Source organism: Salmo salar, chromosome 14, assembly GCF_965601325.2.
Source record: "Salmo salar chromosome 14, fSalSal1, whole genome shotgun sequence".
Lineage (NCBI taxonomy): Eukaryota > Metazoa > Chordata > Actinopteri > Salmoniformes > Salmonidae > Salmo > Salmo salar.
The window spans coordinates 43,507,501-43,534,298 of record NC_138304.1 but is presented as its reverse complement, the minus strand read 5'-3'; the positions used below and the strand labels follow the sequence as shown (position 1 = coordinate 43,534,298).

The window sequence follows — 26,798 nt, the reverse complement described above, 5'->3', positions numbered from 1 at the left end:
AAGGGAGCCTGAGAGGCAGCCCCAATAAAAAAAAATTGGGGGGGCACATGGGTAGTTTGACTGGGCGAGGATTGAGCCCCAGGCCAAATCCCCGTACCTTTCCCAAACAACCAGTGATTGGACAGGTCCCGTGCTTCGGGGTGATGGGTGCTGTGACGAGGCCGGGTATTTTCAGGCCAGTACGCGCAGTACCAGCGCTCCGCATTTGCCAGGGGGAAGTGGGCATCCAGCCAGTAAGGGCGATGCCAGTTCTGCGCTCGAGACCGCCAGTACGCCTCTACAGTCCAGTGTTTCCCGCTCCACGCACTAGCCCTGAGGTGCGTGTCTCCAATCTGGCACATCCTAAGCCAGCACCACGCACCAAGCGTCCAGTGTGTCAGCCTAGTCCAGTACATCCTGTTCCCGCTCCCCGCACTAGCCCTGAGGTGCGTGTCCCAAACTGGCACTTCCAGTACCAGCACCACGCATCAGGCTTATAGTGCGTAATAGTAGTTCCTCTCGGCCGGTTCCTGCTTCCCGCACTAGCCCTACGGTGCGTGTCTCCAGCCTGTTACCTCCTCTACCAGCCCCACGCATCAGGCTTCCAGTGCGTCAGCCCAGCCTCGAGAGTTCGGAGACAGTGCCCCGTCCAGAGGATCCGACAACAGTGCCCCGTCCAGAGGATCCGGCAACAGTGCGCAGTCCAGAGTATCCGGCAACAGTGCGCAGTCCAGAGTATCCGGCAACAGTGTGCAGTCCAGAGTATCCGGCAACAGTGTGCAGTCCAGAGTATCCGGCAACAGTGTGCAGTCCAGAGTATCCGGCAACAGTGTGCAGTCCGGAACCGAGGGAGTCTGCCTGCGGTCCGGAACCGAGGGAGTCTGCCTGCGGTCCGGAACCGAGGGAGTCTGCCTGCGGTCCGGAACCAAGGGAGTCTGCCTGCGGTCCGGAACCGAGGGAGTCTGCCTGCGACCCGGAACCGAGGGAGTCTGCCTGCGGTCCGGAACAGGGTGAGATGGAAATTAACTGTGAACTGAATGAGTCTGCCTACAGTTGTGAACTGAGTGAGTCGGCCTACGACCCGGAACTGAGTGAGTCGGCCTACGACCCGGAACTGAGTGAGTCGGCCTACGACCCGGAACTGAGTGAGTCTGCCTACGGTCCAGAACCTAGAGACTTTGTCTACAGTCTGGAGGACAGTAGGCCGGAGCCAGAACCACCTCCTGTATAGGTGGGTTGGGGAGGGGGGGTGTAGCACAAGTGCCGTCAGTGACGGCAGCCACCCTCCCTTCCCTCCCTTTAGTTTAGGGGGATTTTTTGTTGTTGTTGTTGTTTTGGGGGTTTTTGTTTATTTATGAGGTGCATCCGGAGTAGTGTCCCATATCAATACTTAGGAGTAGTGTCCCATATCAATACTTAGGAGTAGTGTCCCATATCAATACTTAGGAGTAGTGTCCCATATCAATACTTAGAAGTAGTGTCCCATATCAATACTTAGGAGTAGTGTCCCATATCAATACTTAGGAGTAGTGTCCCATATCAATACTTAGGAGTAGTGTCCCATATCAATACTTAGGAGTAGTGTCCCATATCAATACTTAGGAGTAGTGTCCCATATCAATACTTAGGAGTAGTGTCCCATATCAATACTTAGAAAACTTCTGTCTGCGATCAATGAAAACAGCCAAGTTTACTGAGATAAACATCTGATTTCAAAGAGGTTTACTTTTTGGGGAAAAGGAAGGATGAACAATATGTTCATTCGTTTTTATGTCCAAGGCTTCACACCTCTTTCACACCTCCAGTGGCTGTGAGTGATTCAGCCTTATGTTGTACTGGCCTAGTTGTATTGGTCTGGCAGAGTGTCCTCTAGTTTTTGGTTTCTCCATTCAATTAAGACCTAGACAACCAGGTGAGAGGAGTTCTTTACTAATTAGTGAACTTAATTCATCAATAAAGTACAAGGGTGGAGCGAAAACCCGCAGACACTTGGCCCTCTGTGGAATGAATTTGGCACATGTTGTCTGGGGTGAGGTTAAATAGCATGAGGTTGGATTCAAATGGCCATGTCTCGCCTTGTATGGCCCTTTAGTTGGTTACTTAGCCGTTAGGACAGCAGTGTTGGCATTTTTAAAGGAGTCATTTACAGCACTGAACAAATATCTGAGAGCAGCGGCATATTTCTTACAGATTGTTCTTAAACAGAGAAAACAACAACAACTATGTAAGGACTTGTACTGCAGTGCATTGGCTGATGATGTGTGTGTGTGTGTGTGCATGCATCCATGTGTGAAAATCAATGTCCTTGGTTTCTCTGCTCTCTTTCTCCATGCTCGCCGCGCTCTCTCTCCTCTCTATCGCTCTCTCAACTGTCTCTTTTGCTCTCTGTCTCTCTCTCTTTCTCTCTTTCTCTCTCTTTCTCTCTCTCCCTCTGTGAGGCAGTTCCAGAATGCACCGATTCATTCCGGAGTGTAGCCTATGTCTGATTGTATTTCTGTCTGTCTGGGGCTTTTCCATATCTCTATGAACAGTTGAACACATTTACATTCCTGTTAACGTCATTCGTATGCTCTTCACACATGTGACAGGCTGGTAACATCCTGGCAGCTGGAAATTCCACTTGTTTTTTTTCTCACCAAATTATAATTAAAACATTTTTTTTATCTTCAACAGAGCTGCTAAATGGGCATTGAAATTATATAAGATTACAGGAATATAGACCAATACGATTTCTTCATGTGATCAAAAAAAAAAAAACTTTTACAGAATTCTCTCTGAAACTAATCTCGGCATCCAGAACCACATCTGTCACCAGAGCATACTCTGCAGCCAACTAACGTGTGATGACAGATTGACAGGCGCCAGAGGAAAGCTATCACGCACCTGTTCTTCTTTTTCTTTAAGAGGAATGAGAAATTCCCAGAGTGCAATGCAACTCAAACGCCTAACTCTCATTTGTTTCCCTGTTTAATAGCAGGCTAAAGCTATTAGCACGGATCAGCAAGGAGGAAATTGAAAATTCTCTTGGAATAAATTAGGGTTTGGAAGAGAACCACGGATCAGAAGTGTACTGTGAGGGACAGCGAGAGAGCGAGAGAGAAAAAGGGGTGATAGAGAGAGGGATGGGAAGAGAGATAGAGAGAAAAAGGAGAGATAGAGGAGATTATAGTAATAAACTAGCTCTGCAGTGGTGATATAGTAATAAACTAGCTAAGCAGAGGGGAAATAGTAATAAACTAGCTCTGCAGTGGTGTTATAGTAATAAACTAGCTAAGCAGTGGTGATATAGTAATAAACTAGCTCTGCAGTGGTGTTATAGTAATAAACTAGCTAAGCAGTGGGGATATAGTAATAAACTAGCTCTGCAGTGGTGTTATAGTAATAAACTAGCTCTGCAGTGGTGTTATAGTAATAAACTAGCTCTGCAGTGGTGATATAGTAATAAACTAGCTCTGCAGTGGTGATATAGTAATAAACTAGCTCTGCAGTGGTGATATAGTAATAAACTAGCTCTGCAGTGGTGATATAGTAATAAACTAGCTAAGCAGAGGGGAAATAGTAATAAACTAGCTCTGCAGTGGTGTTATAGTAATAAACTAGCTCTGCAGTGGTGATATAGTAATAAACTAGCTCTGCAGTGGTGATATAGTAATAAACTAGCTCTGCAGTGGAGATCTAGTAATAAACTAGCTCTGCAGTGGTGATATAATAAAAAACTAGCTCTGCAGTGGTGATATAGTAATAAACTAGCTCTGCAGTGGAGATATAGTAATAAACTAGCTAAGCAGTGGGGATATAGTAATAAACTAGCTAAGCAGTGGGGATATAGTAATAAACTAGCTCTGCAGTGGAAATATAGTAATAAACTAGCTAAGCAGTGGTGATATAATAAAAAACTAGCTCTGCAGTGGTGATATAGTAATAAACTAGCTAAGCAGTGGGGATATAGTAATAAACTAGCTAAGCAGTGGGGATATAGTAATAAACTAGCTCTGCAGTGGTGATATAGTAATAAACTAGCTCTGCAGTGGTGATATAGTAATAAACTAGCTCTGCAGTGGTGATATAGTAATAAACTAGCTCTGCAGTGGTGTTATAGTAATAAACTAGCTCTGCAGTGGTGTTATAGTAATAAACTAGCTCTGCAGTGGTGATATAGTAATAAACTAGCTCTGCAGTGGTGATATAGTAATAAACTAGCTCTGCAGTGGTGATATAGTAATAAACTAGCTCTGCAGTGGTGATATAGTAATAAACTAGCTCTGCAGTGGTGATATAGTAATAAACTAGCTCTGCAGTGGTGATATAGTAATAAACTAGCTCTGCAGTGGTGTTATAGTAATAAACTAGCTCTGCAGTGGTGATATAGTAATAAACTAGCTCTGCAGTGGTGATATAGTAATAAACTAGCTCTGCAGTGGAGATCTAGTAATAAACTAGCTCTGCAGTGGTGATATAATAAAAAACTAGCTCTGCAGTGGTGATATAGTAATAAACTAGCTCTGCAGTGGTGATATAGTAATAAACTAGCTCTGCAGTGGAGATATAGTAATAAACTAGCTAAGCAGTGGGGATATAGTAATAAACTAGCTAAGCAGTGGGGATATAGTAATAAACTAGCTCTGCAGTGGAAATATAGTAATAAACTAGCTAAGCAGTGGTGATATAATAAAAAACTAGCTCTGCAGTGGTGATATAGTAATAAACTAGCTAAGCAGTGGGGATATAGTAATAAACTAGCTAAGCAGTGGGGATATAGTAATAAACTAGCTCTGCAGTGGTGATATATTAATAAACTAGCTCTGCAGTGGTGATATAGTAATAAACTAGCTCTGCAGTGGTGATATAGTAATAAACTAGCTCTGCAGTGGTGTTATAGTAATAAACTAGCTCTGCAGTGGTGTTATAGTAATAAACTAGCTCTGCAGTGATGATATAGTAATAAACTAGCTCTGCAGTGGTGATATAGTAATAAACTAGCTCTGCAGTGGTGATATAGTAATAAACTAGCTCTGCAGTGGTGATATAGTAATAAACTAGCTCTGCAGTGGTGATATAGTAATAAACTAGCTCTGCAGTGGTGATATAGTAATAAACTAGCTCTGCAGTGGTGTTATAGTAATAAACTAGCTCTGCAGTGGTGATATAGTAATAAACTAGCTCTGCAGTGGTGTTATAGTAATGAACTAGCTCTGCAGTGGTGATATAGTAATAAACTAGCTCTACAGTGGTGTTATAGTAATAAACTAGCTCTGCAGTGGTGATATAGTAATAAACTTGCTCTGCTGTAACGGGCGTCGTAAGGATTGGACCAAGTTGCAGCGGGAACATGTATACTCATCTTCTTTATTAAATCAAAAGAAGGAAAAAAAAAAACAAATCACGTATACAAAACAACGAATGACACTAAACAGTCCTGTCAGGTGCACAGACACAAAACAGGAAACAACTACCCACAAACCCCCATAGCACAAACACCCCTATACATAGGACCTTCAATCAGAGGCAACGAGGAACAGCTGCCTCCAATTACATAGAAGTAGAAAACTAGACTGAACATAGAAAAACACTAACCTAGAACATAGACCAAAAACCCCGGAACACTCTAAACAAACACCCCTCTTACATAGGAACATAGCCCAACAAACCCGAACCACATAAAACAAACTACACCCTGCCACATCCTGACCAAACTGCAATAACAAATAACCCCTTTACTGGTCAGGACGTGACATCTGCAGTGGTGATATAGTAATAAAGATGCTGCAGATAGTGTTGCGTTGCGTTTCTGAGGCAGACAAAATCAATAGAATGTTCTAGGTTATAATTGTCTGCTATTTCTGTGTGTGTGTGTGTGTGTGTGTGTGTGTGTGTGTGTGTGTGTGTGTGTGTGTGTGTGTGTGTGTGTGTGTGTGTGTGTGTCTGCGTCTGTGTTGTGTGTGTGCGTGTCCACAACAGTCTGATTGTGAGAACGAATGAGAGAACTGAAGAAGAGATTGATGCCTTACTGAACTAGAAAGAGAGAAAAACGTTTCGTACAAAATCTCTCATTTCAAACCCCACAGAGGTGTAAAAAGTAATACAACTTTGTCCTTTATGTTACGAGTCAAATCAGCCCTTATAGTCCTCAAGGGGCTTTTAAAAACCTTTAGAAACATTGCAATGCTCCAGGACCAGGGAAATACCATTGTGAGAGTGTAGCGTGTGATAGATGGACTACATCAACTCTTTTCTCCCAGTAATCTCTCAATTCTGATTCATGATTGGACCAGAGGCAGAGGTGTGTTCCAATGATTCTGTCCACTGATCAACTATGAGGAAGACAATGAGAGGCAGAAGGCCCTCCGCTCTATCATTATAATAGATTTTCTTTGTTCCTTTTTACACAGTTCGGCTCCTTGCGGAGCACACAGCTGCCAGTACGTTTTGAGTGTTTACATCCCGTCTAATACCATGCCATTGTTAGTGTGTGTGTGTGTGTGTGTGTGTGTGTGTGTGTGTGTGTGTGTGTGTGTGTGTGTGTGTGTGTGTGTGTGTGTTTGTGTGTGTGTGTGTGTGTGTGTGTGTGTGTGTGTGTGTGTGTGCTTCCACTCAATAACATTGTCTGGATGTGTTCTCAACAGGAACCTGGGAAAATCAGGCTTGCGTGTATCCTGTTTGGGCCTCGGTGAGTACGTTTGATGTGTATCCTGTTTGGGCCTCGGTGAGTACGTTTGATGTGTATCCTGTTTGGGCCTCGGTGAGTACGTTTGATGTGTATCCTGTTTGGGCCTCAGTGAGTACGTTTGATGTGTATCCTGTTTGGGCCTCGGTGAGTACGTTTGATGTGTATCCTGTTTGGGCCTCGGTGAGTACGTTTGATTAGCATCCATGTGTAATCTGTGTTCAGCTCAACTCTCTCCAGGTGCTATAATATCCATATGCCAGTACGTTTTGAGTGTTTACATCCCATCTAATACCATGCCATTGTTAGTGTGTGTGTGTGTGTGTGTGTGTGTGTGTGTGTGTGTGTGTGTGTGTGTGTGTGTGTGTGTGTGTGTGTGTGTGTGTGTGGCGCGCAAGAAGCTCTGTCTCAAATCAGAATTAGATGTTAATCCGTTGTAAGGACCGGCGCCGGAGATGAGAGGCAGGTACGGGGAGTTGAACATTTAATGAGGAACATACAAGTAACAGGACATGAACAGTATCAGCACACGGGTAAACAAGGACATATGACAATCAATGCAGAAGCAGGGAACAGAGCGGGGAACCAGACAGATATAGGGGAGGTAATGACAGAGATGATTGAGTCCAGGTGCGTCCAATAATCGCGGATGCGCGTGACGGGGGGGAAGGCAGGAGTGCGCAATGCTGGGGAGCCTGGCGCCCTCGAGCGCCGAGGGGGAAGAGCGGGAGCAGGCGTGACATCCATATTTGACAAACGCCAAAGCTGCTCTAAACCTAAAATGTCAAAGTGTTTAAGGTTAACTTTAGGCATTAACTCCACATTTTTAAGGTTAGGATTAAGTTGAACATGCAACCTTTGGTACCAGAGGCAGATTCTTATGCCCATCCGCCATCCCCGTCCATAATGCCCAGCGAAACCGAAACCTACTTGAAGGTAGCAGTGCTCACTGTTGCCCCTAGTGGCCTGTTTCCACATCATCTCCTCATCTCCTCAGACATGAATGGATATCAAATACTGACTTGTATCACGGGTGACATGGCTGCAAGTGTGTGTGTGTGTGTGTGTGTGTTTGTGACAGAGACACAGAGAGATGAAGTTCTACATCTTATACCTCTTCCATAGGCTCAGACTTGAGGGACAGGGCCGCTGTTTACAGTGTTTTAATCCTGCTTTCAGAAAACAAGCTGCTCAATTATCACACATATCCAATTCACACACACACACACACACACACACACACACACACACACACACACACACACACACACACCACACACACACACCGGGGGGGTAACCGGCCTAATTCTCTTTGATAGGATTGATTTAATTAATCTGCCTCATAAATATATTAACAATTATACCATAGGGAGATCATTATAATCACTCTTTGTGTTTATCTCTGTCGCGCACACACACACACACACACACACACACACACACACACACACACACACTGGGTCAACTCCAATGACCCAGTTGAAACACCGGGAGTGTAATTGACCCAGTTGAAACACCGGGAGTGTAATTGACCCAGTTGAAACACCGGGGATGTAATTGACCCAGTTGAAACACCGGGAGTGTAATTGACCCAGTTGAAACACCGGGGATGTAATTGACCCAGTTGAAACACCGGGAGTGTAATTGACCCAGTTGAAACACCGGGGGTGTAATTGACCCAGTTGAAACACCGGGGGTGTAATTGACCCAGTTGAAACACCGGGGGTGTAATTGACCCAGATGAAACACCGGGGATGTAATTGACCCAGTTGAAACACCGGGAGTGTAATTGACCCAGTTGAAACACCGGGGATGTAATTGACCCAGTTGAAACACCGGGGGTGTAATTGACCCAGTTGAAACACCGGGGGTTTAATTGACCCAGATGAAACACCGGGGGTGTAATTGACCCAGTTGAAACACCGGGGGTGTAATTGACCCAGTTGAAACACCGGGGGTTTAATTGACCCAGATGAAACACCGGGGGTGTAATTGAGGGTAAAGGGAGAAGTCAACAAACAGTAAATACACTATACTAATAACTGAAGGGGTGCTGGGGACACGGGAGAGAGACAACTCTGTTTGTTTCCATCATTATTTCAGGGTGATGCTAGGCGATTGTGACAAGGACAGAGGAAATGTAGCTTTACACTGCAAAGACCAGGAGCAAAGTTGACATCATAACACACACACACACGAATGGAAAGACACACAGAGACGCACACACACACACACACACACACACACACACACACACACACACACACACACACACACACACAGAGAGAGCTCCACCCAAGGCTGGTTTAGCAGTGGTGAATCATGGGTAAGTGGAGTCTGAAGGCCATCTTAATCATCGGACAGAGGGTTGTGACTGGGCCATTAGCCTCGGCATAAAACCCCAAAACTAAACAGTACAACATGATGAGTACTGAACCTGGTGGTCAGCCACACCTCCTACTGTGCCCTCTCACCTCTGACCTTTCACATGTTTTGTTAGATGTAGGATTTGCGAGCGTAAGTCATGGAATGTTTTATTTTAAAAAGTTAGCAACCATTTACTAGAGGTTAACTTTTCTTTTACTATTAATATATAGGGGTTTAGAATGACATTTAGAGTGTTCCACAGCATAAGATATGAAGGCTGATATATGTCCCTCTTTCTCCCAGGTACTTGGGTAACGTTTGGAGGTCAGATTTCAGATGAGGTAAGTTAAGATTTAATCTATAACTAATAACTATGATTGATAAAGGAACTGAACCCACAACCTTGGAGCTGCCAGCACCACACTCCAACCAACGGAGCTATCTGGACCCCTGGTTGATCCAGGCTAAGTGGTCCTACCAGCTGATCCAGGCTAAGTGGTCCTACCAGCTGATCTAGGCTAAGTGGTCCTACCAGCTGATCCAGGCTAAGTGGTCCTACCAGCTGATCCAGGCTAAGTGGTCCTACCAGCTGATCCAGGCTAAGTGGTCCTACCAGCTGATCCAGGCTAAGTGGCCCTACCAGCTGATCCAGGCTAAGTGGCCCTACCAGTTGATCCAGGCTAAGTGGCCCTACCAGCTGATCCAGGCTAAGTGGCCCTACCAGCTGATCCAGGCTAAGTGGTCCTACCAGCTGATCCAGGCTAAGTGGTCCTACCAGCTGATCCAGGCTAAGTGGTCCTACCAGCTGATCCAGGCTAAGTGGTCCTACCAGCTGATCCAGGCTAAGTGGTCCTACCAGCATCTCCAGGCTAAGTGGTCCTACCAGCTGATCCAGGCTAAGTGGTCCTACCAGCTGATCTAGGCTAAGTGGTCCTACCAGTTGATCCAGGCTAAGTGGTCCTACCAGCTGATCCAGGCTAAGTGGTCCTACCAGCTGATCCAGGCTAAGTGGTCCTACCAGCTGATCCAGGCTAAGTGGTCCTACCAGCTGATCCAGGCTAAGTGGTCCTACCAGCTGATCCAGGCTAAGTGGCCCTACCAGCTGATCCAGGCTAAGTGGCCCTACCAGTTGATCCAGGCTAAGTGGCCCTACCAGCTGATCCAGGCTAAGTGGCCCTACCAGCTGATCCAGGCTAAGTGGTCCTACCAGCTGATCCAGGCTAAGTGGTCCTACCAGCTGATCCAGGCTAAGTGGTCCTACCAGCTGATCCAGGCTAAGTGGTCCTACCAGCTGATCCAGGCTAAGTGGTCCTACCAGCTGATCCAGGCTAAGTGGTCCTACCAGCTGATCCAGGCTAAGTGGTCCTACCAGCTGATCCAGGCTAAGTGGTCCTACCAGCTCAGGTCTCCTTCCGTGTTAGCTCCTGTCTCGTCACTCCCTCTCCCTGCTGCCTCTCAGAGACATGGGCCAAAACCCCCGAGGTTTTCTGGCTCACACATAGATAGGGAACCCACAACCTCATTCGTAGACAGGGAACCCACAACCTCATTCGTAGACAGGGAACCCACAACCTCATTCGTAGACAGGGAACCCACAACCTCATTCATAGACAGGGAACCCACAACCTCATTCATAAACAGGGAACCCACAACATCAGGGAACCCACAACTTCACATAGACAGGGACATGAAGAGAGGACACACACAGTTGAACACACACACGTGCATGTGCATGCCATGCGCAGGCACACACACACACACATACACACAATGATGCAGTGAGGGCATTGAACTCTGACACCTCTCTACTGGAGACGCTGAAACGGGTAGACTTGTTAAAGTGACCTGCCGGTACAACAACTGGAATGATGGTTGACACAGTGTTAGGGGATAACAAGTAACAAGTATTATGGTATTGTTATTGTCTGGCTGTTTGTGTGTTTTATCATTATTATATATATGTATGTGTGTGTATGTATGTATGTATGTGTATGTATTTGTTCCTTAATAATGTTTTGTTGTCTAGTCTATGGGATCCCCCTGTTAGTATACTGTAAAGTAAAATAAATATAATAATGTATATAATAATATATATATATATATATATATATATATATATAGTAAAATTATTATTATATATTATTATATACATTATTATATTTATTTTACTTTACAGTATACCAGCAGGGGGATCCCATAGACTAGACAACAAAACATTCAGGAACAAATACATTGAATTAATACAAAATGAGACTCTTAAGATTGGTGACACAGAAACATTGGTCTGTTAGAGCTGTACCATGACGACAGGAGACAAATACTGGAGCTTCAATAGCCTGAGTTACTCCAATGTTTGGAATTGGCCTCGGTCTACTACCACTGGGTATGTTCAGCAGGAACTCAACAGGAGATACCATTTTGAAAACAAGAGGTGGTACTTGCTGGATTTTAATATCTCATTCCAGAGTGTTTGTCTCAAAATATATGCTATTAAGCAGATGCTTTTATCCGAAGCGACTTACAATAATGCGTGCACACGTCTGGTCCTGGAATCAAACCCACTATCCAGGCGTTTCAAGCCCTTGCTCTACCAACTGAGCTACAGAGGACTGCTCAATAGAATTTATAGCTCCAAAACGTTTTCCTCTTCTTTTATTCCTACTAAATGAACACTGGCCAGCTGCCAGCTCCCTGTTCTCCACTGAGGTGATGAATCCTGTTTTGTGTTTCTCAGGTGGCTGAGCAGCTGATGACCATAGCATATGAGAACGGGGTCAATCTTTTCGACACAGCCGAAGTTTATGCCGGGGGGAAGTGAGTGTGATCTGAATACCTATTACCTACCTACCTGAACCCACAGAGCAGAGATTGCTGGCTAAATCTGGTCCTGGAGGGCTGACACACACACAGTGCAGGTTTTTGTTCCAGTCCACCACTAACACCCACAAAATGTAGGTGTCAGCCAAGACCACATACAGTAGTTAGGTTCAAATTAAGATCCTACATCTGTACAGTAGCCTGAATCAAATTAATTTCCTACATCTGTACAGTATCTTGAATCAAATTATTTCCTACATCTGTACAGTATCTTGAATCAACCATATGGAATGGGATTAGTTCTAAAGCACGTAGGTTCACAACGTGGGTGCATGCTGATTGTGCATTCAGCGTGGTTGCCTTGCCAAGACAACGAGAGGCAAAAACAAGCTGTCAACCCACGCCAGTACATTTGCGCTTCCATGCACACATGACAGCACGTAGTACAGGATATATATACAGGATATATGTAGAAAAGCTTATTTTATACAGTATAAAATACGTGCCGTCTCCCTGAATGACTTAACACAGTAAACTGTGGCTTTTGGGTTCTACCTACATGGACATTCATCCTCAACTGATTTCCACAATAGTGGATTGGATTTAGCAACAGAACCTTTAGCACGTCAGAACTGTAAGGGAATCCCAGCTTATCACCTACCAGTGTGGAGCAACCACCTACAACAGTATAGACCTCTGGGTGACTCCACAATTAGTCAGAGCTATATGGTGCAGATCTATGGCACACACACACACACAGTTAATCTCCCTGCTTTATTACAGAGCTGAGATAATCCTGGGGAACATCATCAAGAAAAAGTGCTGGAGGTAATGTACCATCTTTAAACCGTGTGTGTGTGTGTTGGTTGGTCCACACAAGGATAGTAAAGCAAGGAAAATTCTCCAGAGTTGTGGACTGGAGTCACATGACTTGGACTCGAGTCTGACTTGAGTCACAAATTTGATGACTTGAGACTCGACTTGATAGAAAATAAAATTACTTGAGACTTGACGTGTCAAGAATCTGGACTTTGACTTGAGACTGATGACTTGAAATTATCTGGCCAGGTTTTGTCATGTTTTGTCACTCGTTTTGTGGCACAGTCTCCGTGCATTACGCTACACTCAGCCAGACACAGTAGCCGCAGCATCGCCGTTGCAACAACAACAAAAAACCTGCAACAGATTGGCTAGTGAAATGCATACCCGGCACTCAAACTGTCAATCTACATCGGTCGGTGAGCTAGTGAACAGATTGCTGATTTGCTGTAGTGTACAGCTATTGGATCGGGTGCAGCACAAACGTCAAATTGTAGGACGAGAGAATTGACATAATAAATAAATATGCTGCTCCAAAAATGTTTGATGATGAAGAATATTAACTGTTTACTTTGGAAGCTCACCAGCATTGGGGCAACAATTACTACAATTGTCACGTTCGTCGTACTGATGGGTCCAAGGCGCAGCGGGAATGTGTATGCTCATCTTCTTTATTAAATGAGAAGAAGACGAAACACTTGAACAAAAACAACGACGAAAAACAGTCCTGTAAGCACACAGATTCACACAGAACAACTACCCACAAAAACCCATGAAAAAAAACACCCCTACTAAATAGGACCTTCAATTAGAGGCAACGAGAAACAGCTGCCTCCAATTGAAGGTCAAACCAATAAACTAAGCATAGAAATTAGAAAAACTAGACACAGACATAGAAATATACTAACATAGAACATTGCCCAACAAAACCGAAACACATTAAACAAACACCCCTGCCATGTCCTGACCAAACTACAATAACAAATAATCTCTTTACTGGTCAGGACGTGACAAGGATAGGCTTACTGGTCTTTTGGTGTGTAACAATTGCTTGAAATTGATCATTTAGTTATGAAGCTTGCATTTGGAATTTGTTATTAAAATGAATTATTACTGTGGCAAAGACACATTATAGACGAGGGTCTTCTATTCTTCTCTCCAAACTCCCGCCAGTGGAGAGTGCTTTTTTTTCTCTTGTTGAAATATTTGCTGTTGCTTTCACACATTTAAATACATAGGCCCTATGTGGTAAATCTATATTCCATCTAATACTACAATAATTGCTAGCGTTTTATTATTCCATCCCCGTACTGTTTATTGCAACACGTAGACAGTTTCAGTTTCATGTTTGATAGGCCTACGATACATTTTAATTTACCCAACTATTTCTTAACCTGCTCTGAATGGGTGCAATGTTTATAGTGCACATGAACGTTGACAAGACAAACGAGGTTAAAGTTCTGCTTATTTAATTTAATGTATGGTTCCCTTCGTTCCTATTTTCCTGGTTATGTCGGGGTTCCGTGTTTCTGTGTCCCATGTCTCGTGCCTCAGTGCGCATAGAAATATTCTACTTGGCCTGCGCTCCACACTTTGGAGTCAGAACATTGAATAAGAGAAAATGATTGTTCCATTTTGCAGGGTGATGAAATATCATTAATAATCATTAAGTCTGATTTAAGACGAATGTCTTTTATATTGTAGAACCAGTTTATTGGTTGTATTTGCTAATTGGGTAATTGTATGTTTCTGTGTTCCAAGTGCTTATATTATGCAGGCCTACCTGTTGGAGCTCCTTTTAGACAGATTCCATTTGGTTTCTCAAGGGGAGGCTGTACAGTCTTGCCCTCTACCTGTGCCCGTTCAGGTAGGACAGGTTAAGCCTGATACAGAGGCTATTTCTTTTGGGCTATTGCCTGTGTATATTTGGTAAATCTACTTGTATATTTTATATGATATGGCACTTTCACCATTGGATCACCAAGACATGTAAATACATCTACACTCTGAGCACGTCAACCAGCCGTGCCTTCTGCTGATTTCATGCCCTTCCACTGCTACAATGTCCCTCTTTTACAATTACATTGGCTGATCAAAATGTGTTGTAGACAAAATAATGAAAAGCACTGTCTGGTAGCCTTAATAAATAGACAAAGATTTGTGGTTGAACAAGTCATTCTTTTTTTACTACACTTGAGACTTGACTTGGACTTGACTCGAGTCTTGACCTGTTCTACTTTGGAACTCGACTTGAGACTCGAATCTTGTGACTTGAGACTTGCTTGTGACTTGAATAATAGTGACTTGGTCCCACCTCTGAAATTCTCCCTCGTTGGGACATTTCCCACATCCCCATGAGGACAAAGGCTTTTTTTAAGTCTTGGTGGTTAGGTTTAGGGTTAGGGTTACGATTAGGGTTAGAATTAGGGTAAGCATAAGGGGTTAGTGGTAAGGTTTAGGTTTAAGAATTAGGGTTTGGGTTTGGGTTATGGGTTAAGGTTATGGTTAGGATTAATTAGGTTTAGGGGTTAGGTGAAGTAGGATTTTGAATGGAAATTAATTTTAAGTCCCCACAAGTATAGAAGAACATAACGTGTGTGTGGTTCACTAGTCACTTTAATAATGGCCCTTTAATAATGCCACTTTAATAATGCCACTTTAAACAATGCCACTTTAATAATGCCACTTTAATAATGCCACTTTAATAATGCCACTTTAAACAATGCCACTTTAAACAATGCCACTTTAAATAATGGCACTTTAAATAATGCCACTTTAATAATGCCACTTTAATAATGCCACTTCAATAATGTTTACATATCTTACATTACTCATGTCATATGTATATACTGTATTCTATACCATCTATTGCACCTTGCCTATGCCGCTCGGCCATCGCTCATCCATATATTTATATGTACATATTCTTCTTCACCCCTTTAGATTTGTGTGTATTAGGTAGTTGTTGGGGAATTGTTAGATTACTTGTTAGGTATTACTGCACTGTCGGAACTAGAAGCACAATCATTTCGCTACACTCGCATTAACATCTGCAAACCATGTGTATGTGACCAATAAAATCTGATTTGATTTGTGTGTGGGTGCGTGAGTGTGTGTACACTCTGTGTGTGTTGCGTGCTTACATGCATGCGATGGTTTTGCCTGGGAGACAGCTAACAAATGCTAATCTACCGTAAATCAAAACACACAGCTTTATATCAGTTCCATCACCAATATAACTCATCCACCAATCAGCTAACTAGGTCTGCAGCAGTAACCATAATGTAACGGCTGTCTGGAAGAGGGAACCAAGGTGCAGCAGAGGATGTGTTCATCATTAGAATTTTAATTCAAAAAACAAGAGAACACTACAAAATGAACAAAAACGACAGCAAACAGTCCTGTTAGGAAAATACTCAAACAGAAACAATTACCCACAAAACCCAAAGGAAAAACATGCTCCTTATGTGTGACTCCCAATCAGCAGCAACGAGCTTCAGCTGTGCCTGATTGGGAGCCACACACATGGCCCAAAACAAAGAAATACCAAAACATAGAAAAAGGAACATAGAACGCCCACCCAATGTAACACCCTGGCCTAACCAAAATAAAGAACAAAAAACCCCTCTCTATGGCCAGGGCGTTACACATAACCTTGGATCTCCAAGATGGCATAGCAGTCAGACGTCCTTTGTCCTCGTCTTGTCGTGTCCCGTGTATATATATATTTACATCTTTTCTTCGCATATCTTTTTATATATTTTTTTCTAAAAACTCAACTTCAAAACATTCTCCTGCAACCCGCCTCACCAATTTAAAAAAAAAAGTATTATTTACCTCAAATCTGAAATCCACAACAGAAGCCAGCCAGAAGTTAGCCACTTCGCTAGCTAACATTAGAATTCAGCTAACTACGGTTGGCGGTCATCAGCTATCCCTTAGCTCGATAAGCTATCGCCAGTTTTGTACAACACGACTCAGACCAGAGCATACCGGACCTATTTTCTCTCCATATCCCCGGATTTCTACCGCAAGGTCTGGACATTTACACCTGGATCTTGCAGCTAGCTAGCTGCTATCCGAGTGACTATTGGCTAACGTCAGTCCCGGAGCTAGCATCAATTATTCCGGAGCTAGCCAGCTGAAGAGTTCCATCAGCCACTCCTGGGCTACAATCACCTATCCGGACCCGTTTTACTGCCGATGCGGAGCCCCATCGGGCCTTCATGACTGGACTACCGACGTTATCTGCCCGAGGGAGTTATCCAACTGGCCCATCCGTCGCTACGTAACCTGAACGCCCATCTGCGGCCAGCTAATCGTTAGCTGTCTTATCGACTGCTATCTGAATAGGTCTATCGGCCAATTTTCTTGGGCCACTATAACTATAACTATTTTTGCCAATTGGATTGGTCCCCTCTACCACATGGAACCCCACTAATCTACCGACGGAAACGCACGAGGTGGATAAAAACAGACCATCTTCTGCCAACTTCTGACTTGCTACCCATGGCCCGGCTAGCTGTCTGAATCGCCGTGACCGCAACCGACCTCACTACTCACTGGACCCTTTTGATCACTTGGCTAAGCATGCCTCTCCTTAATGTCAATATGCCTTGTCCATTGCAGTTCTGGTTAGTGTTTATTGGCTTATTTCACTGTAGAGCCTCTAGCCCTGCTCATTATACCTTATCCAACCTTTCAGTTCCACCACCCACACATGCGATGACATCACCTGGTTTCAATTATGTTTCTAGAGACAATATCTCTCTCATCATCACTCAATGCCTAGGTTTACCTCCACTGTATTCACATCCTACCATACCTTTGTCTGTACATTATACCTTGAGGCTATTTTATCGCCCCCAGAAACCTGCTCCTTTTACTCTCTGTTCCAGACGTCCTAGACGACCAATTCTCATAGCTTTTAGCCATACCCTTATCCTACTCCTCCTCTGTTCCTCTGGTGATGTAGAGGTGAATCCAGGCCCTGCAGTGCCTAGCTCCACTCCTATTCCCCAGGCGCTCTCTTTTGATGACTTCTGTAACCGTAATAGCCTTGGTTTCATGCATGTTAACATTAGAAGCCTCCTCCCTAAGTTTGTTTTATTCACTACTTTAGCACACTCTGCCAACCCGGATGTCCTAGCCGTGTCTGAATCCTGGCTTAGGAAGACATTTTCAGACAAGATAGAATGGCCAAAGGGGGCGGAGTTGCAATCTACTGCAGAGATAGCCTGCAGAGTTCTGTCCTACTATCCAGGTCTGTACCCAAACAATTTGAACTTCTACTTTTAAAAATCCACCTCTCTAAAAACAAGTCTCTCACCGTTGCCGCCTGCTATAGACCACCCTCTGCCCCCAGCTGTGCTCTGGACACCATATGTGAACTGATTGCCCCCCATCTATCTTCATAGCTCGTGCTGCTAGGTGACCTAAACTGGGACATGCTTAACACCCCAGCCATCCTACAATCTAAGCTTGATGCCCTCAATCTCACACAAATTATCAATGAACCTACCACGTACCACCCCAAAGCCGTAAACACGGGCACCCTCATAGATATCATCCTAACCAACTTGCCCTCTAAATACACCTCTGCTGTTTTCAACCAAGATCTCAGCGATCACTGCCTCATTGCCTGCATCCGTAATGGGTCAGCGGTCAAACGACCTCCACTCATCACTGTCAAACGCTCCCTGAAATACTTCAGCGAGCAGGCCTTTCTAATCGACCTGGCCCGGGTATCCTGGAAGGATATTGACCTCATCCCTTCAGTAGAGGATGCCTGGTTATTTTTTTTAAATGCCTTCCTCACCATCTTAAATAAGCATGCCCCATTCATGAAATTTAGAACCAGGAACAGATATAGCCCTTGGTTCTCTCCAGACCTGACTGCCCTTAACCAACACAAAAACATCCTGTGGCGTTCTGCATTAGCATCGAACAGCCCCCGTGATATGCAACTTTTCAGGGAAGTTAGAAACCAATATACACAGGCAGTTAGAAACGCCAAGGCTAGCTTCTTCAAGCAGAAATGTACTTCCTGCAACACAAACTCAAAACGCTCTGGGACACTGTAAAGTCCTTGGAGAATAAGAGCACCTCCTCCCAGCTGCCCACTGCACTGAGGATAGGAAACTCTGTCACCACCGATAAATCCACTATAATTGAGAATTTCAATAAGCATTTTTCTACGGAAGGCCATGCTTTCCACTTAGCTATCCATACCCCGGTCAACAGCACTGCACCCCCCCACAGCAACTCGCCCAAGCCTTCCCCATTTCTCCTTCTCCCAAATCCAGTCAGCTGATGTTCTGAAAGAGCTGAAAAATCTGGATCCCTACATATCAGGCAGGCTAGACAATCTGGACCCTTTCTTTCTAAAATTATCTGCCAAAATTGTTGCAACCCCTATTACTAGCCTGTTCAACCTCTCTTTCGTATCGTCTGAGATTCCCAAAGATTGGAAAGCAGCTGCGGTCATCCCCCTCTTCAAAGGGGGGACACTCTTGACCCAAACTGATACAGACCTATATCTATCCTTCCCTGCCTTTCTAAAGTCTTCGAAAGCCAAGTCAACAAACAGATTACCGACCATTTCGAATCCCATCGCACCTTCTCTGCTATGCAATCTGGTTTCAGAGCTGGTCATGGGTGCACCTCAGCCACACTCAAGGTCCTAAACGATATCTTAACCGCCTTCGAGAAGAAACAATACTGTGCAGCCGTATTCATTGACCTGGCCAAGGGTTTCGACTCTGTCAATCACCACATCCTCATCGGCAGAATCAATAGCCTTGGTTTCTCAAATGATTGCCTCGCCTGGTTCACCAACTACTTCTCTGATAGAGTTCAGTGTGTCAAATCGGAGGGCCTGTTGTCCGGGCCTCTGGCAGTCTCTATGGGGGTGCCACAGGGTTCAATTCTTCTCTTTTCTCTGTATACATCAATGATGTTGCTCTTGCTGCTGGTGAGTCTCTGATCCACCTCTACGCAGACGACACCATTCTGTATACTTCTGGCCCTTCTTTGGACACTGTGTTAACTACCCTCCAGACGAGCTTCAATGCCATACAACTCTCCTTCCGTGGCCTCCAACTGCTCTTAAATACAAGTAAAACTAAATGCATGCTCTTCAACCAATCGCTGCCTGCACCTGCCCGCCCGTCCAGCATCACTACTCTGGACGGTTCTGACTTAGAATATGTGGACAACTACAAATACCTAGGTGTCTGGTTAGACTGTAAACTCTCCTTCCAGACTCACATCAAACATCTCCAATCCAAAGTTAAATCTAGAATTGGCTTCCTATTTCCCAACAAAGCATCTTTCACTGATGCTGCCAAACATACCCTCATAAAACTGACCATCCTACCGATCCTTGACTTCAGCGATGTCATTTACAAAATAGCCTCCAATACCCTACTCAATAAATTGGATGCAGTCTATCACAGTTCCATCCGTTTTGTTTACCAAAGCCCCATATACTACCCACCACTGCGACCTGTACGCTCTCGTTGGCTGGCCCTCGCTTCATACTCGTCGCCAAACCCACTGGCTCCAGGTTATCTACAAGACCCTGCTAGGTAAAGTTCCCCCTTATCTCAGCTCACTGGTCACCATAGCAGCACCCACCTGTAGCACGCGCTCCAGCAGGTATATCTCTCTGGTCACCCCCAAAGCCAATTCCTCCTTCGGCCGCCTCTCCTTCCAGTTCTCTGCTGCCAATGACTGGAACGAACTACAAAAATCTCTAAAACTAGAAACACTTGTCTCCCTCACTAGCTTTAAGCACCAGCTGTCAGAGCAGCTCACAGATTACTGCACCTGTACATAGCCCATCTATAATTTAGCCAAACAACTCCCTCTTCCCCTACTGTATTTATTTATTTTGCACCTTTGCACCCCATTATTTCTATTTCTACTTTGCACTTTCTTCCACTGCAAATCTACTATTCCAGTGTTTTAATTGCTATATTGTATTGACTTCGCCACCATCGCCTTTTTTGCCTTTACCTCCCTTATCTCACCTCATTTGCTCACTTTGTATATAGACTTAATTTTCTACTATATTATTGACTGTATGTTTGTTTTTCTCCATGTGTAACTCTGTATTGTTGTATGTGTCAAACTGCTTTGCTTTATCTTGGCCAGGTCGCAATTGTAAATGAGAACTTGTTCTCAACTTGCCTACCTGGTTAAATAAAGGTGAAATAAATACAAAATTAAATAAAAACCATGGCAATCAGAGGAGAGTTGGTTGAGTGTTCTCGGCTATGTGAAGGCTTGTAGGCTCGGCGGCGGCCTCAGCACGTATTGATCTTGTACATTTATGCTGCTACATTTCTCCACTGTACACTTCATAAACGCTTCACTCTCCAGTTCTTCAGTTCACGCTGGTTCAGTGCCTCCCACTGCAACTCCGGGTGTTAAATATTAAACATTAAACAGTCAAGCGATGGGGATTTGACTTTCAGTTGAGTTGATACACTGTATCCTATCAAAGTTCTGAGAAAGTCTCCCAGAATATTTTTCTTTATACTTGAACAGCATGTGTAAAAAGCTAAAGGATCCGTACTGTTTTTTCTACAGTGTAGACAGACTACCAGAAGGCTAGTGATATTATATACCTAAGTGATATTATATACCTAAATTATATTATATACCTAAGGGATATTATATACCTAAATTATATTATATACCTAAATTATATTATATACCTAAGTGATATTATATACCTAAATTATATTATATACCTAAGAGATAGTATATACCAAAATAATATTATATACCTAAGTGATATTATATACCTAAATTATATTATATACCTAAGTGATATTATATACCTAAATTATATACCCTAAGTGATATTATATACCCTAAGTGATATTATATACCCTAAGTGATATTATATACCTAAGTGATATTACCATATGTCTTTCTAATCTTTATCTTTCTCTCCGTCTAATTTCTCCGTCCGTCCGTCCGTCTGTCTGTCTGCCTGTCTTCCTGTAGGAGATCCAGTCTGGTGATCACCACCAAGCTCTACTGGGGTGGAAAGTAAGTATCTGGCTCAGACGATGGGAGAATCTCAATAGCATTTCCTTGACTCCTCGCATCTTTACACTTGCCTCCTTCACTTGCCTCTGACCTTCTCAACCAATGGGTTTTGAGAGGAGGCGAGAAGAAATGATGCTATAAATCATCAAGGAAATGCATTTGAGATTCTCCCATTCAGAGCATCATACCAATGAAAAAGTGTTGACTAATCTCTACCATTGTTTTACAAAAATAGTTATGGTTTCAGAGCTGAGTACTGTTGATCTGAGTTAGTCTCTTCCGCCTCATTGACATGTCTGTACTGAAGCTGTCGTAATATGGACACTGTACTGTCTGAGTTCTGTCTGAATTCTGTCTGAGTTCTGTCTGTGCTCAGTCTGGGTTCTGTCTCGGGTTTTTTCCAAGTTCTGTCCGAGTTCTTTCTGGATTCTGTCTGGAAAATTGCAGCAACAACAGGGTGATCAAATTAGGATACGGCATCTGTATGTCACTGCTGTCGAAAGGAGTAGCAGACCAAAGTGCAGCGTGTGAATAGTTCCACATTTTATTTACTCTGTGAAACTTATGCAATACATCAAAATAACTGAATAGACAAAAACAACAAACCGTGACGCAGAGAACAAACACTACTCAAAAATATAATAACCCACAAAACCCAGGAAGAAAAACCCCTACTTAAATATGATCTCCAATTAGAGAAAACGAGGACCAGCTGCCTCCAATTGGAGATCAACCCCCCCCCCCCAAAAAAAACATAGAAATAGAAAACTAGAACTAAACATAGATATGGAAAACATAGAACAAAACACAAAACACCCCCTGTCACACCCTATACTACTCTACCATAGAAAATCACATCTTACTATGGTCAGGACGTGACACTGTATAATGATTTAGGTTGTTATCTGAGATTTGCGCACATACTCAGGTCAAAAATAGTGCAGTATAAGATATGGTATAAATACGGTATAAGTACAGTATAGATACGGTATAATTTGAAACTCAGTCAGCTTTATCTTTGAAGTATTATAGTGAGATGGAGAGAGAGACGGAGAGAGAGGTGGAGAGAAAGGGAGGGAGAGAGAGAGAGAGAAAGAGTGAGAGAGAGAGAAAGCAAATGAGAGAGAGAGGGATGCAGAGAGAGAGAGAGAGAGAAAGAGAGAGAGAGGCATGATTAACAACCAGCCTGGCAGCCTGTTAGGGGTCCGAAGAGGCTCTCTCTGATCAAACTGCTGGAGGAACCGATAACATAGCAGAGAATAAAATGAACATTCTCGCTCTCTGTGTGAACCAGGCTGACTGGACTCTCTCTCTCTCTCTCTCTCTCTCTCTCTCTCTCTCTCTCTCTCTCTCTCTCTCTCTCTCTCTCTCTCTCTCTCTCTCTCTCTCTCTCTGTCTCTGTCTCTGTCTCTCTCTCTGCTCTCTCTCTCTCTCTCTGTCTCTCTGTGAACCAGGCTGACTGGCCCCCACGCTACACTACCCTCTCTCTCTCTCTCTCTCTCTCTCTCTCTCTCTCTCTCTCTCTCTCTCTCTCTCTCTCTCTGTCTCTCTGTGAACCAGGCTGACTGGCCCCCACGCTACACTTCTCTCTCTCTCTCTCTCTCTCTCTCTCTCTCTCTCTCTGTCTCTCTCTCCCTCTGTCTCTCTGTCTCTCTGTGAACCAGGCTGACTGGCCCCCACGCTACACTACTCTCTCTCTCTCTCTCTCTCTCTCTCTCTCTCTCTCTCTCTCTCTCTGTCTCTCTGTGAACCAGGCTGACTGGCCCCCACGCCTAAACTTCTCTCTCTCTCTCTCTCTCTCTCTCTCTCTCTCTCTCTGTCTCTCTCTCCCTCTGTCTCTCTGTCTCTCTGTGAACCAGGCTGACTGGCCCCCACGCTACACTACTCTCTCTCTCTCTCTCTCTCTCTCTCTCTGTCTCTCTGTCTCTCTGTGAACCAGGCTGACCTGGCCCCCACGCTACACTACTCTCTCTCTCTCTCTCTCTCTCTCTCTCTCTCTCTCTCTCTCTCTCTCTCTCTCTCTCTCTCTCTCTCTCTCTCTCTCTCTCTCTCTCTCTCTCTCTGTCTCTCTCTCTCTCTCTGCTCTGAACCAGGCTGACTGGCCCCCACGCTACTCTCTCTCTCTCTCTCTCTCTCTCTCTCTCTCTCTGTCTCTCTGTGAACCAGGCTGACTGGCCCCCACGCTACACTACTCTCTCCCTCTCTCTCTCTCTCTCTCTCTCTCTCTCCTCTGTCTCTCTGTCTCTCGTGAACCAGGCTGACTGGCCCCCACGCTACACTCTCTCTCTCTCTCTCTCTCTCTCTCTCTCTCTCTGTCTCTCTCTCTCTCTCTGTCTCTCTGTCTCTCTGTGAACCAGGCTGACTGTGGCCCCCATGCTACACTACTCTCTCTCTCTCTGTGTGTGAACCAGGCTGACTGGCCTCCACGCTACACTACTCTCTCTCTCTCTCTCTGTGAACCAGGCTGACTGGCCCCCACACTACACTACTCTCTCTCTGTGTGAACCAGGCTGACTGGCCCCCACACTACACTACTCTCTCTCTCTGTGTGAACCAGGCTGACTGGCCCCCATGCTACACTACTCTCTCTCTCTCTCTCTCTGTGTGAACCAGGCTGACTGGCCCCCACACTACACTACTCTCTCTCTCTCTCTCTCTCTCTCTCTCTCTGTTTTGGGGAAAGGGATGGGTAGATGATGGACAGGGGGAAGATGGTTTTGGGGAAAGGGATGGGTAGATGATGGACAGGGGAAGATGGTTATGGGAAAAGGGATGGGTAGATGATGGACAGGGGGAAGATGGTTATGGGAAAAGGGATGGGTAGATGATGGACAGGGGGAAGATGGTTATGGGAAAAGGGATGGGTAGATGATGGACAGGGGGAAGATGGTTATGGGAAAAGGGATGGGTAGATGATGGACAGGGGGAAGATGATTATGGGAAAAGGTATGGGTAGATGATGTGATAGCGGCGCTGACAGTTTGTCATTGAATCAGACATCCACAATAGATTACAGGGCATTGTATTCGCAACACTGACAGACAGAAACAAAAATGTGTTTTGTCGTTGCTGATCCATCCCGGTGCCAATTGTACAGATATACAGTAGGATCTTAATTTGATCACCCTGTTGCAGGAGAACTTGTAGTGAATTTGACTTTTAAAAAAGCTTCTAAAGTTTGTAATTTACACTTTCAAATGTCATACTTAATGGATCAACTGCAAAACAAATTCCATTAATTATAATCCACATGTCCTGTTGCTGCAGGATTATATTCCTGTATTTGTGTCTCTTGTCTTTTCAGCAATTTGTAGACATCTTGTTGGCTGGTAGGACCAGTTCAATGATCTAATCAGTTTCTCTTTGTGTGAATACTTTTCTGTGTGTTTATCACAGGAGGCTGGTGGCACATTAATTGGGGAGGACATGTTCGTGGTAATAGCTGGAGCGGAATAGGTGGAATGGTCTCAGATACATCAAACACATGGTTTACAGGTGTTTGATGCCACTCCATGCTCTGTTCTGGACATTATTATTGTCCGTCCTCCCCTCAGCAGCCTCCAATGATGTGTATATTCACTTATATGTTATTTTCCAGAGCCGAAACCGAGAGAGGACTCAACAGGAAACACATCATTGAAGGTAAACTGTCTGATTTCCTCTCCTCCTCTTCCATCTGTCTCGTCCTTCACATAACTCCATGCCCCAGTTCACCTCTATAATCCCCCCCTTTTCATCTCTCTTCCTCCTGTTCTCCCCCAGTTCCCTTGTGATTCATTTCCTCCAGTGCGCTCCGTTGAACTTGACCTCCTCTTTTGAAGTACCTGTATGTCGCTCAGGGTCGGATGTCTCTGGGAGATTGAGTTGGTTCATTTGTAAAGCCTTTGTTTGTTTGTTTGTTTGTGGAAGCCGTCTCTAATATGATAGACCATGGACATAAACACTCAAAGTCAAATCAAATCAAAGTTTATTTGTCACGTGCGCCGAATACAATAGGTGTAAACCTTACAGTGAAATGCTTACTTACAAGCCCTTAACCAACAGTGCAATTTTTAGGTACAAACTAGGTATTAGGTAAACAATAGATAAGTAAAGAAATACAATTTTTTTAAAAAAACTGTAAAATGACAGTGAAAATAACAGTAGTGAGGCTATATACAGGTGGTACCGGTACAGACTCAATGTGGAGGCTATATACAGGGGGTACCGGTACAGAGTCAATGTGCGGGGGCAGCGGTTAGTTGGGCTAATTGAGGTAATATGTACATGTAGGTATAATTAAAGTGACTATGCATAGATGATAAACAGAGAGTAGCAGCAGCGTAAAAGAGGGGGTTGACGGTTGGGGGGTGGCGGGGCACAATACAAATAGTCCGGGTAGCCAATGTGCGGGGGCACCAGTTAGTCGGGCTAATTGATGTAATATGTACATGAATGTATCAAGGCACAAGGCGAGACCCAAATGCAGACACAGGAGGCAGATGGTTGAAGTCTTACAATGTTGATTAATCCAAAGGGATAGGCAAGAGAATGGTCATGGACAGGCAAAAAGGTCAAAACCAGATCAGAGTCCAGGAGGTACAGAGTGGCAGACAGGCTCGTGGTCAAGACAGGCAGAATGGTCAGGCAGGCGGGTACAAAGTCCAGAAACAGGCAAGGGTCAAAACCGGGAGGACTAGAAAAAGGAGAATGCTAAAAGCAGGAGAACGGGAAAACCGCTGGTTGTCTTGGAAACATACAAGACGAAACTTGCACATACAACATACAAAACTGGCACAGAGAGACAGGAAACACAGGGATAAACATACTGGGGAAAACAAGCCGCATCTGGAAGAGGTGGAGACAATCACAAGGGCAGGTGAAACAGATCAGGGCGTGACAGAATGTATAGTGAAAGTGACTATGCAGAGATGATAAACAGAGAGTAGCAGCAGTGCAAAAGAGGGGTTGGTGGGGGGGTGCAAATAGTCTGGGTAGCCATTTGATTACTTGTTCAGGAGTCTTATGGCTTGGGGGTAAAAGCTGTTGAGAAGCCTTTTGGTCCTAGACTTGGCACTCCGGTACTGCTTGCCATGTGGTAGTAGAGAGA

At 44.3% G+C, this 26,798-nt stretch overlaps 1 protein-coding gene across 1 annotated transcript in view; it reads left to right on the top strand.

Moving 5' to 3' along the window:
* kcnab1b (potassium voltage-gated channel subfamily A regulatory beta subunit 1b) overlaps window positions 1-26,798 on the top strand; it is an 83,071-nt gene that overhangs the window by 19,734 nt on the left and 36,539 nt on the right. Inside the window, exons 2-7 of the mRNA XM_045694379.2 lie at window positions 6,603-6,646; window positions 9,314-9,351; window positions 11,745-11,824; window positions 12,611-12,655; window positions 21,665-21,709; window positions 25,308-25,351. Of these exons, the coding sequence (XP_045550335.1) occupies window positions 6,603-6,646; window positions 9,314-9,351; window positions 11,745-11,824; window positions 12,611-12,655; window positions 21,665-21,709; window positions 25,308-25,351 (296 nt within the window). The remainder of the gene's footprint in view (window positions 1-6,602; window positions 6,647-9,313; window positions 9,352-11,744; window positions 11,825-12,610; window positions 12,656-21,664; window positions 21,710-25,307; window positions 25,352-26,798) is intronic.